Source organism: Natator depressus, chromosome 1, assembly GCF_965152275.1.
Source record: "Natator depressus isolate rNatDep1 chromosome 1, rNatDep2.hap1, whole genome shotgun sequence".
In the NCBI taxonomy this organism is placed as follows: Eukaryota; Metazoa; Chordata; order Testudines; family Cheloniidae; genus Natator; species Natator depressus.
Genome location: NC_134234.1, coordinates 97,451,059 through 97,464,521, shown reverse-complemented (window position 1 = coordinate 97,464,521; position 13,463 = coordinate 97,451,059). Strand labels below are relative to the sequence as shown.

Below are 13,463 nucleotides of genomic sequence, written 5' to 3'. Positions count from 1 at the left end.
GTAAGATTTTATTGGACCAACTTCTCATGGAGAGAGAGAGAGACTTTTGAGCTCTTATTCAGATCTGAGTGTGGCTTGAAAGCTCATCTCTTTCACCAACGGAAGTTGGTGCAATAAAAGATATTACCTCACCTACCGTGCCTCTCTAATATCCTGGGACTGACATGGCTACAACTACACTGCATACAGATTTACTGAAATATTTTCCACATCGATGGGTGCAAATCCCCACACTGGAAAATGGACATGTGAACTCCTTGAAAATAACTGGAGTTGTACTTACATGAAAAAAATTTAATGAGGAAAATTGGGATCACCACAAACTATATACTCAACAGCAAAATAGAATAGGGTTCTGATAAAATTACTGTTTACAAACTACATATGCTGTCTGTCTATAGGCAGATCTGCACTCTTAGCAGTAGCATAGTTATTCATTTGTATTTTCAAAAACAAATAATTGACTTCCCAGTCAGGACTGAAATGACAAACTTTGCCATGAGACTAAAGCTACTTTAAAAACTGATTTTGGGTAGAATTTTCTTACACAAGTACAACAGGTTATATTTTGATGTATAGTTGTGTTTTAAACAGTCTGATGGCTTTTTCATCATAGAAATTGATTTTATAATTAAGGTTAAGATTTTGGCATAAGGATTTTTATTAAAATTCATGGGCAGGACACTGGAAACAAACAAATCACAGAAGCTGGAGCCCTGCCGCTGTGGGGGGGCTGACTTCCCAAGCCAGAGCTGAAAGTCACTGAAGTCTGTTAAAATCTCAAAATCTGTGACAAAATCATATCCTTATTTATAATACATAGGGCAGCTTTTTTCCCCTCTCTCGTTAAGCATCAAACTTGTACTCTTCAATTTCACTCTAATGCATTTACACAGTATGTTTTAAGAGACTGCTGCAAATCACTTAGTGAAAAGTCTTTAATTCTTAGGTTAGCTTTCTGGTCTAAGCATAAGTTTAATATTTATATCAAAAATGTTAGTACAAACTGCAAAGGGTTCACACTGAAGTTTAAATTAGAAATAAGATTTTAGAAAAACCATATATCTTAAACAGTAACCCATGTATTGCTAGGATGAGATGAACCAATAAAACATTTATACACAAATTTTCTCCTTTCAGGATAGGCTACCAATCATATCTCCACAAATGTAACTGCATGTATTTAATTTAATATGACTGAGGGTTTGCTTGGCTATATCAGACCCATTGTACATCCGCAACTGGAACATTAGCCAACTTTTCATAAATTACAAATATGCAATTGGATCTGAAAATGAAACAGTTTATGGTAAAGGTATGTAAACTCACTGTACCCAAGGCTCATGTCACTAAATTTGACTTCTACACAGTATGTAGTTCTTTGAATCAGAAAAAAGTTGAATAGTTAAAATCCAAGAAACAAAAAAGCATGAAGTGTGAGTTAGACAAATTCTACAGAAAATTTCAAATATCTTAAAATTATGACTCGTAATATTTGTTCTTGTATCTTCTCATGGGAGGAAATTGAGTAAGAATCACACAGCACTGAACTTTTACACAAGCATCTTATTGTATTTGAATGTCATTTATTGAGGAGTGAATGAGATACTGCCAGACATGCCAAAGACACTTCACATTCAAGGGCTGGAAGCTGAACAGCTTTTCTCATTGAGTCACTTAAACAAGCCTTTTTTGTGTGACATCAATGAGGTCTTCATGCTTTATATTCGTCTTCAATTTTTCATCTTTTGATCTAGTGGTTTGCTGGGTAGAAGGGCACTTTCTACCCTAAAAGAAACTCACTCCAGTTAATACAATTAACACTAGATGTATAGAAATGTTATCTGCTATAATGTACATTACCGCTGAATAACTGGTCTTAAAGCTGTTTTTTAATTCATTATATCTAATGAGAAAATTCAACTTGTCTCCTTTTCACCATCATACGGGTGGCTTATACCATTAGAAAAATACTCTTCAGTGCTTTTGTAGGGTTTACAGGGAGCTTCTTCAGTGTTGTGGGATAGAAATGGATTTAAACACCACTCTGAAAGAGTGCTTCTTCGTGCTGCCACTGCCTGTAGATTGCAAAAGAATGGCCTACACGCTCTACAGTTCTTTTTTGCTCAAAAACAAAAACAAAGAAACCTAAACAATAGGGTAAATGTTTATTTGGAGTTAGTTTTCTTGCAGATAATTAAGGCCCTTCAAGCAGAGTTCAGGAGCTCCTGTATAGCTGCCTGTTGGTCTGCATTGAGCTGTGATATGCATTCTGTCCATAGTCCTCCAGAGGTCTGGAAAACAAATGAAAAATAAAGGTGTCTTCACTGAATATAGACTTAGAAATATGTCAGCCATTTATTTTCATTAGTCTTTCAAAGTCAACATCCATTGAGCATATATACTTTAGGAGAGTGATGGGCAACTTACAGGTAAATAGAGGGGCCACAAAAACCGTTTCGCAAGTGGGGGGGGAAGGGGGGAAGAAGGTCAGACCCTGCCCACGGAATAGTGACATGGGGGAGGGGGGGGATGTAGGGTCTCTACCGCAAGGGGTAATGGGAGGTCCTAGAGGGAGTTTGGGAGGGAGCCTGGCCTGCACTCACCCTGCCATGACTACTCCTGTCTCGCTGTGCTGGCCCCAGCTCCCCACTTGGCCCCATTGGCTCTCGCTGCAGCATGAGAGGACATGTGCATTGTCCCATCCCAACCCCTTCCTGCCCCAAGCTAGACTGTGGAAGGCCAAATGAAATGATCTTGCAGGCTGGATGTGACCCCTCAACTGCCCATCCCTGCTGTAGGTTATGCCAAAAGAGAACAGACAAAGTCCTTGCCAACACTCAAACCTGTATCAGCTTAACGAAAGCTTTTTAAAAAACAATTTAGTTACACTGGTGCAAGTCTGTGTGTAGACAAGGCTTAAGTAATTGGTTTGAAATTCGTAGCAACTCCCTAGAATTAAAAAAGTACAAGTCACAGCAGGCAAGACGCAGCCCTTCATTCTTCTAAAGGTAAGTAGCATGACAATTTGTACTCTTTTCAATAAGGCTATAAACAGGTTATTTGCTCTGCCTGAACATAGATAAATCACATGGTACTTTCAGAAGAGCAGCGGTATCGTTAGCCATAATTTTTCATCTCCACACTGTTGTGTAGCACACTATTTTGCTTGTCACCACAAAGGTGATTTATTTTAATGGTACCAAATATATTTTCAAGGTAATACAATCCTTCAGAATAAAGGCATTCAAATAAATGGGAAGTATTTATTCAGCACAGTGATCAACACAGGTTTGGGAGCAGGGGCTAAACTTGTCTCAGTATGACAAAGGAGGCCAAGTTGAAATTTATTGCAGATAACTGATTTAAATCTCTACAGTGACTTTTGATATTTAAAATCTCATTTAATGTGTTTAAACAAGCTGTCAAAGTTAGCAGATTTACATTTGATATATTTTAAACATCAGTTCTACATTGAAGGTCTTAATTTAGTCTTTTCACACCATATTTAAAAAAGGATCCATCAGGTCCAATCAAAGAAATGTAAAGACATGGTGTACTGTGAGATTCAGTGTTCTAAAGACAATCTAACACTTAAATAAGGGCCTTTAGTTTTTTTCCATAGGTAATGAGATTCTGACATTTAAGTTCTGCAGGTTTCAGAGTAGCAGCCCTGTTAGTCTGTACTTGCAAAAAGAAAAGGAGTACTTGTGGCACCTTAGAGACTAAGCTCAAATAAATTTGTTAGTCTCTAAGGTGCCACAAGTACTCCTTTTCTTTAAGTTCTGCAGTACTCCCAGATAAAGGGCAAGTTTTTAATTTTAAAATTGCCATTCTCAATCAGATATCATTGCCTCAAGCAGCCTACGTGTCCTCCTTACTCCTGGGAGAATGCTACGCCACTGCACAATGCAGAATTTCTTCCCCCCCCCCCCACCCCCCACAGAATTGGTGTTGCAGAGCTGCTGGCTGCCATTAGGGGCCACTGGACCCGCAGAGCCCAGCTCGCAAATCGAATACACTGCTGGGGGAAGGGGAACAGAGCTGAAGAATTTCCAGCAGCTGCAGTTTCTGGCATGCCCTGAAGGAAGGAGGCAGTGTGCAGGAAACTCCATACAAGCCCAGGACCCAGCATCAGGCTGTTTCTCCCTCTGTGTGTGTGTAGGGGGGAGTGACTGGGCTCTGTGGGAGGAGGGGTGCAGGTATCTGGCCCTGCAGCTAGGCTCGAGGGAGAGATGGACTGTGGGGTATCTAGGGCAGGGGGTCCTTGTGACTGGGCTCTGGAGGAGTGTGAATATCTGGCCCTGTGGCTGGGCTCTGGGGGATGAGGGTGTCTGTCCCCACAGCTGGGCTCTGGAGGGGAAAGGGGTGTTGGTGTGTGGCCTGGTAGCTGGGCTCTGGAGGGCAAGGAGGTGTGGGTGTCTAGTCTCGGAGCTGGGCTCGGGTGCGGGGTGGGAGGGAAGGGGCAGAGAAGCAGGAACTGGGTTGCCACAGGGGTTTCTTTAACTCTACTCCTATGGGAATTTTTTTTTGTTATCTGCATTGTTACAGGAATACTTCCTGACAGGTATTTTGAAATAAATTACCAAAATAATTGAAAGTGGCATGATTATATAGTGTTATTTTGACAAATAAAATCTGCAAAATTTTAAAATATTGTGCACAGAATTTTTATTTTTTTAAATGCAGAATTCCCCTAGGAGTAACCTCTGTTCATTGCTCCTCCACCAGCTTCCACAGTGGGGTAGTTAGCAACTATGCAAGTTTACTTAGAGATGCAATTTCTTGATAAAGTAGGGCCACTTTATTTCCCCATAGTTCTGAAGGTGGAAGAACCACCTTCCATTCAAAGCCTTGCTTCATCAGTCAGTTGTATCATCATAAAAAGTTCATCTTTGCCATCTGAGGATGGGCTGGACAAGGCTATTGACATAGGATAATTAAGATTTGTGGCTGGGGGTAATGGCAGAGACTTAAGTAATTTAATGTGATTTTATTTTGAATTTTATATTTTGTACAGGTCAACCAGAGTTTGAAGTAGGTGCTTCTATTATCTAAAAAACCCAAAAATAAATACATTTCAGTACTGCCCTCCTTCTGCCCCTATCTTAAATGTGTAGGTTTTGCTTACTCTTTTTTTTTTAAATTCCCTTACACAAGCAGTTTCCATTGAAACCCAAAATGTATCAATGACATTGTACAGTAAAGGTAGCAGACAGTTATGGAGCCGACACTTCACTCTACTCCGTCTATTCCAACATAGAATTCACGAGGTTCTTCTTGAATAAGCCTGTGTACCCTTGCCCTGTAGCTGCCCAGTTTCTGGGTCATTTTAATATATTTTGTATGAAATCCAAAAGTTAACGTTTAGAAATTAAAACGTGTAGTTCAAATCACCTGAGAAAAGGTAAAGGAAACTAAAGGGAGTTATGTAAACGGTAAACCATGCAATTGTTCCAAGTGTTTAAATTTTTTATGAATACTTCAAAAATTACATGAGTCATAAAAAGATACACACCCTCTGGTTCAAGTACCTTACATAGCGTTATCAGGATTAATCTAGATTGTTGCACTGAATTTGCATAATCTATTAGGAATCAATTTGGAATATTTCTTCTTAGAATCAACACTGGTTGCAGCATCATGTTTATTACAGAGAATAGGTTCTGAACACTAGTTTTACAATTCCTACATCTCAGAGCAAACTAGAATGATTCCCTTTACAACAAAATAAATTCATATTCACCTGCACTTGACGAACAACATTAGCCAACCGTTTAGTACATGGATCTTCGTGTTTAATTGCTTCATGAATTTCACCATCCGCAATTATACTGAATATTCTGGGAAGATTAGCGTTGTTGTGACCAAGGACAATTGGGTTGTTACTGATGGAGATCAAAAAAGTATACATGTTACAAATATGTCAGTGTTAGCATTCTAATTAAAAAGATAAACGTAGATTGTGTATGTAAGGTAACTGCTTTTCACAACATTTCTGATTTTTAGAACTGCACATTCATACCTGAGGTTATTCAGCATCATTAAGTGCATCCTGTTCTAGAAGAAAATTCTATTTGTCATTTTAAGATCTGGCTAATTTGAACATTCCTTATTTATAAAGCTGGGCTGTGCTTTATCAGAAAAGTTATGTGCCTTAGATAGGCTTCAGCAGAGCAGGCCAGCCCAGCCCACTGTGTTGGAAGTTTAATACGGTTATGCTGGGAAAGTCCATACAGCAGGGACTGGAGCACTGTGGTAGGGAAAGCTTCGTATATTTTAAACTGATTTACTCCCTCCCTCCCAGAGCTGATAGGAAGTGGTACTGACTAGCTCCAAAGGGAGAGCCAACCAGCCTCCCTTGACCTAGAGTGAGCAATGCCACAATACAAGGACTTTGAAATATGAAAAGGGTTAGTGCTTGTCAATCAAAGGCGTTGAGACGATTAAAGGGAGAATAAGACAGACCCAAATGGTACTGAAGGCATCTGAAGGTCTAACAGTATCAGCACAGGCATACAATTATCCATCAGCAGGATATCTAACAATGCCACCAGTACCATTTCGGTTTCAAACCCTGGTTTATACTAAGCATCATGAGATTTGACGCTAGTAGGTACTCCATGAGTTATCACAATCTGCTCTATGATTGTAAACCAAGAATGAAAGATATAATCATAGGGCTGGAAGGGACCTCAAGTCCAGCCCCCTGCGCTGAGGAAGAACAAGCCCCCTACACTTAGGCAGGACCAAATAAGCCTAGGCCATCCTTGGCACGTCCAACATGTTCTTAAAAACCTCCAATGACGGGGGTACCACAACCTCCCTTAGAAGCCTTTTCCAGTGCTTAACTGCCCTTTATAGTTAGAAAGTTTTTCCTAATCTCTAACCTCAATTTCCATTGCTGCAGATTAAGCCCATAACATCTTGTCCTACCTTCAGTGGACATGGAAAACAATTGATCATTATCCTCTTTATAACAGCTCTTAGCATATTTAAAGACTGTTCTCAGGGCCCCCCTCAGTCTTCTTTTCTCAATACTAAACATATCCAGCCCTTTTTAAAAAACAAAACTTTTCCTTATAGGTCTTTTCATCATTTTTGTTGCTTTCCTCTGGACTCTCAAATTTGTCCACATCTTTCCTAAAGTGTAACACCCAGAACTCGACACACTACTCCAGCTGAGGCCTCCATCAGTGCTGAGTCAAGTGGGACAATTACCTCCACCGTCTTACTTACGAACACACCTATTAATAGACCCCAGAATATCAGCCTTTTTTGCAACTGAATCACATTATTGACTCATTCAATTTGTGATCCACTATAACCGATTCTTTTCAGCAGTACTACCACCTTGCCAGTTAATTCCCCATTTTGTAGTTGTGTATTTGATTTTTCCTTAAGTGTAGTACTTTGCCCTTGTCTTTATTGAATTTCATCTTGTTGATTTCAGACCAAATTTTTCAATTTGTCAATGTTCTTTTGAATTCTAATCCTGTCTTCCAAAGTGCTTGCAATTCCTCCCAGCTTTGTCTCATTGGCAAATTCTATAAATATACCCTCTCTTCAAGTCATTAATGAAAATATTGACTAGTACTGGACTCAGGACTGACCCTGCAGGACCCCACTAAATATGCTCCTCCTCCCTCTCCCCCCCCCCAGCAGTGTGATAGCAAACCACTGATAATACTCTGAATGCAGTCTTTCAATCAGTTATCTAGTAAATTCATCCAGAGTGCATTTCCTTAGTTTGCTTATGAGAGTGTCACATTGGACTGTATCGAAAGCCTTACTAAAAATCAAGATACATCATGTCTACTGCTTCGCCGCCCCCATTCCCTAGGCCAGTGTTTCTCAACCTTTTTGATACCAGGGACCGGCTTACTGCCTTCCTAAACTGTGCCAGGGAGAGCTCAGGGACTAGCACTGGTCCACGGACGAATCATCGAGAAACATTGCTTCTAGGCCGTTAACACCGTAAAAGAATTAGGTGGGTTTAGTATGACTTGTTCTTGACAAGTTGGCTATTCCTTATAATCCTATTATCCCCTAGATGCTTACAAACTGATTGTTGAATATTTGTTTCAGTATCTTTCTAGGTATTAAATTAGGCTGACTGGTCTGTAATTCTGTGGGTCCTCTTTGTTCCCCTTTTTAATGATAGTTACTATATGTTTGCCCTTCTCCAATTCTCTGGGACCTAAACTGTCCTCCGGGACCTCACCCAACCTCCATGAGTTCTCAAAGATAACTGCTAACAGTTCTGAGATTGCTGCAGCTAGTTCCTTAAGTACCCTAGAATGCATTTCATCAGCCCCTGCCAACTGGATTATACTGAATTTACCTAACTTATCTCTGCCATTGCAGAGATGCTAAATTAATTCTTTGCATCACTCCTCACTGCAGGGGAATGTAAGGGAGATTCCTACACCTGAGCCATTCTTTTTAAGTGACAAATTTGAGGAACTGTTCCAGACTGAGGTATCAATAGAGGTGGTTTTGGAATAAATTGATAAGTTAAACAGTAATAAATCACCAGGACCAGATGGTATTCACCCAAGAGTCTCAAGGAAATCAGATATGAAATTGCAGAACTACTGACTATGGTATGTAACCTACTGCTTAAGGTCACCCTATTGCTTAAAATCACCCTATGTACCAGATGACTGGAGGATAGATCATGTAACCAATTTTTATAAGACTCCAGAGGTAATCCTGGCAATTATAGGCTGGTAAGCCTGACTTCAGTATCAGGCAAACTGGCTGAACCCATAGTAAAGGAAAGAATTATCAGGCACACATAGATGAACACAACATATCGGGGAAGAGCCAACATGGCTTTTGTAAATGGAGGTCATGCCTCGCCAATCTATTAGAATTCTCAGAATGTCAACAAGGTGATCCAGTGCATGTAGTGTACTTGGACTTTCCGAAAATCTTTGACTAGGTCCCACAATACAGGCTCTTAAATAAAGTAAGTAGTCATGAGATAAGAGGTAAGGTCCTCTCATGGATCAGTAATTAGTTAAAACATAGGAAACAAAGGGCAGGAATAAACTGTCATTTTTCACAATGGAAAGAGGTAAATAGCAGGGGCCTCGATAATCTGTACAGGGACCAGTACTGTTCAATATATTCATAAGTGACCTGGAAAATGGAGTGAAAAGTGAGGTGGCAAAATTTGAAGACACAAAATTCCTTAAGATAATTAAATCCAAAATTGACTGCAAAAAGCTACCAAGGGATTGCCTAAAGCTGGGTGAATGGAGCAACAACATTGAAGATGAAATTCCATGTTAATAAATTCAAAGTAACACATTGGAAAACAATCCTGACTATAAGTTCAAAAGGGAGTCTAAATTAGTTGTTTACACTCAGATGATGTTGGAGTCCCTGTGGACAGTTCTCTAAAAACATCTGTTCAATGTGCAGTGGCAGTCAAAAAAAAGCTAAGAATTTTAGGAACTCTTAGGAAAGGGATAGACTATAAGACAGGAAACAATGCTGCTATATAAATCTATGGTACGTTCACACTTTGAACATTGCGTGCAGTTCCAGTTGTCCCATCTCAAAAACGATATATTAGAATTACAAAAAGTACAGAGAAGGGCAACAAAAATGATTAGGGGTATGGAACAGCTTCCATCTGAGGAGAGATGAAAAAGACTGGAACTGTTCATCTTGGAAAAGAGATGACTAAAGGGGAATATGATAGAGGTCTATATAATCACGAATGGTGGGGAGAAAGTGAACAGGGAAGAGTTATATACCCCTTCACGTAACACAAGAAACAAGGGTTACCCGATGAAGTTAACAGGCAGCAGATTTAAAACAAACATAAGGAAGTACTTCTTCACACAATGCACAGTCAACTAGTTCAACTCATTACTAGAGGAGGCTGTGAAGGCCAAGTGTGTACCTGGGTTCAAAAAAGAATTAGATAAATTTGTGGAGGATAGATCCATCAATGCCTACTAGCCAAGATGGTCAAGGATAACCCCATGCTCCAGATGTTCCTAAACCACCAACTGCCATAAGCTCAGACTGGACAACAGCAGATGGATCACACAACAATTGCTCTGTTCATTCCCTCTCAAGCATCTGGCACTGGCCACTGTTGGAAGACAGGATACCAAGCTAGATGGCCATTAGACTGACCCACTATGGCCATTCTTGTGTTCTTAAATATTCTTTAACACCTTCTTTCCCTATTTTGGCTTGTGTTCCTTCCATCTTGTTAATATTAATTGTGTTGAGTATCTGGTCACTATTAACCTTTTTAGTGAAGAATGAAGCAAAACAGCATTAAACACATCAGACTTCCTGATGTCATCAGCTCTCCTTCCCTGGTATGCAAAGGACCTACATTTTTCTTCCGTCTTCTCTTGCTCCTAATGTACCAGATGTCTGGAGGATAGATCACCCTATGTACCAGATGACTGCAGTGAATTCTAATACTACCTAAAGAGGTTCTCTCTCCTTCCAGTGTTCTCAATATAGATACCCAGTCTTGGAAGTGCTTATACACTGTATGAAAGCCCAGAATCTCTTCTTGAAGAATCTCTTCTTATTGCCTTTAAGGTGTAACTCATTGTATGCTTATCCTTTCTTCGTCCCTACACGCTTATGCTATTCTTTTGTTCTCCTCAGCAATTTGACCATGTTTCCACTTTTTGTAGGATTCCATTTTGTTTTAAGGTGGAAAATTCAGGTAGCAAGTTTTTGGCTATATCAGAAGTTGCAAGATTTATCAGTGATAAATGGTAAATGATTCATGATTGCAAACCTTACACTGATCAGCATGAGGTTGAAGGTCTCTGTTTTCCCAGTTTTGTGACAGAGTAAAGTAGTCATCTGCTGAATGCACGGACTGTGGGCTGCCTAGCGATCTTTGAAAAGAAGTCTACATATCACCCAATGGTCAAAACTTTCCAGAAGATTCTGGGCTTTCATACAGTGTATAAGCACTTCCAAGACTGGGTATCTATATTGAGAACACTGGAAGGAGAGAGAACCTCTTTAGGTAGTATTAGAATTCACTGCAGGACTTCACTGATTGGGCTACTTGCCAATACTTCAGAACTGCACTAAGGGAGACACTACCACTGTACTCTAAAACTGGACTATTTGCATTGTTTCACTGTTTACTTCTTACGTAGCTGCTCCATGAACACCTGAAAGATCAAAGCACATCAACAAACAAAGATGTTTTACAAACCAATTACGGAAGAAAAGCGGTCATCTGTTTTGCGTGTTGCTGGTAGTTAAAATGTCTATTTATGTTGCAATACTGGTAAGTGATCATAGGAACGGTGTCAAAGAACTGCTGGAATTTTCCTTAAGGTCTCATGCTGATACTATATCAGCACAGCAACTGGATGCAAGATATGAAAACAGTTAACTAGACACTATTGAAAACTAGAATTAAATTTGTTACTAATGAATGAGGCTATAATTTTGTCACGGAGATCCCGGAATTCACAGTATCCATGACTTCCAAAGACCTCCGTGACTTCAGGCCCAGCAGCTGCAGGGTCCCACTGTCTCCCACAGTGGCAGGGAGGTGTGAGGTACCCCTGTCGCCTGAAGCAGCGGGGCCCCTCAAGCGCCAAACTGCCATGGGCAGGGGGACCCTAGAGCTCTGAGTCCCCATGGGCGGTGAGGGCCCCCAGAGCTCCCAGTCATCCCACAGCTTCCCAGCCCCTTCCCATTTTATCATGGAAATTTTTGAAAAAGTCAGCGACAGGTCATTGACTTCCATGAATTTTTCTTTATTGCCCGTGACCTGTGACTTTTACTAAAAATATCCATGACAAAAATCTTAGCCTTACTAATGGAATATGAAAGACGTTAATTTTCATGTTCAAGATAATGTGTATACTAGAGAAATAAAAACGAGTATAGATCTCATTATTGGAGACTGTGTATAAGAAAAATAAGCAGACTACAAGTATGCTTATTTTATGCATTATAGCAAAGTACATTTTTACCTTACCTCTCAATTAGGTCACACAGGTAATTGAAAGTATGAACAGCTTCTTCTTTGTCTTCGTGTAGTGGAAGCCATGATAACCAGTGTGGCAGGACTTCCTCAACATTTACACAATCAGGTTTGAACTTCATGATCTTCCCTACTGCTGAAATACAGTTCTCTGTTGCATTGACGTTCTCTTTGGCTTTGGCATCTGGTGACTGAATAACTCTCACCAGCAATGGAAGCGCCTCTGTAACAGTGCAAAATTAGGAAAAAGCCTCATGTATAGCCAAATTAAATGCTTGCACTTGAGCAACAATAGTGTTTCCCACTAAGGCACTAAACCGCTTGCAGACACACACAACTTCAAATATGGGTAGTTTAAAAAAATGAGTCAGATGTAGTTTCAAATAATTCATCTGTTTAAGTCTCCCTGCTTCTTTTGTGGTTTTCCAATCTTTAAAATGTAAAGACGATTCCCGCCCCAACCGCCTTCTTGCTGTGTGAAAGGCATAACAAAAATATACTGACTATGTAAAAGGTACGCAAAGTTGATTGACTATTCAAAGGAAGCAATGAAACTGACAGCTGCCAAACACAAAAAATTAACCTGAACAGTAATAAAACATTGTCTATAGCCCTTCAGTTGTGGTAATGTTACTTGTAATGGGTAGACATTTTTTAGCTATATGCCTAGTTTTAAATTCAGTCTCAAAATAGCTTAGTAAAAGTATACAAATGGCAAAATTTGACTAGATCAGCGTTTCTCAAATGGGGGTCCTCGAGGGTACTCCAATAGGTCCCGCAGGCCCCGCTGATTAACTATGCCCCCACCCTCCCAGCGCCCCCGGCACGCCACTGAAAAGCTGTTCCAAACATGGAGGCGGCACTGGTATGGGGCACGCTCGGGGGAGGGGGGGAAGTGGCAGGGAAGAGGAGGGGCAGGGGTAGAGCAGAGCCGGGAAGAACTGGGGTGGGGGTAGGGCCTTGGTGGAAGGGATGGAATGGAGGTGTGGCCTGGGGCTGAGCAGGGAGCTTGGAGGTCCCCGAAAAATTTTAAATCGAAATGGGGGTGCTCAGGTTGCTCAAGTTTGAGAACCACTGAACTAGATTAAAAACCTGATGACTCAGAATACACACTGAAGAGAATATATGTATTTGTTATGTGTATTCATATGCATGTGTTACATACATGCACTTCCTAAAATAGGCAATAAAAAAAGTTAAGGGCCAAATTATCCTGTCTGCTAAATCCACTTTACACCACTCAGATGGCACAAGCAGAAATAAACTCGCCTGAAAAGGCTAGAGAAGGAGGTTACTTTGTACAGTAATTGGCGTTCAAAATGTTTTGTCCCTATGGAGGCTCCATTTCAGGATGTACATGCGCCCATGCATGCTTGATGGAGATGTTAGCAGTGCCTGAGGGTCTGCACTTGTGTACTACACATCCTCATGTGCCAATGTTATGGTATATAGGGAAAAGCAG

The 13,463-nt window shown here is 40.4% G+C and overlaps 1 protein-coding gene across 1 annotated transcript in view; it reads right to left on the bottom strand.

The window, feature by feature from the left end:
* Window positions 1-941: 941 nt before the first annotated feature.
* Window positions 942-13,463, bottom strand: part of IPO5 (importin 5) — an 82,100-nt gene continuing 69,578 nt past the window's right edge. Inside the window, exons 24-26 of the mRNA XM_074962851.1 lie at window positions 11,996-12,224; window positions 5,747-5,888; window positions 942-2,294 (exon numbers count right to left, since the gene is read on the bottom strand). Of these exons, the coding sequence (XP_074818952.1) occupies window positions 2,208-2,294; window positions 5,747-5,888; window positions 11,996-12,224 (458 nt within the window). The 3' untranslated portion in view covers window positions 942-2,207. The remainder of the gene's footprint in view (window positions 2,295-5,746; window positions 5,889-11,995; window positions 12,225-13,463) is intronic.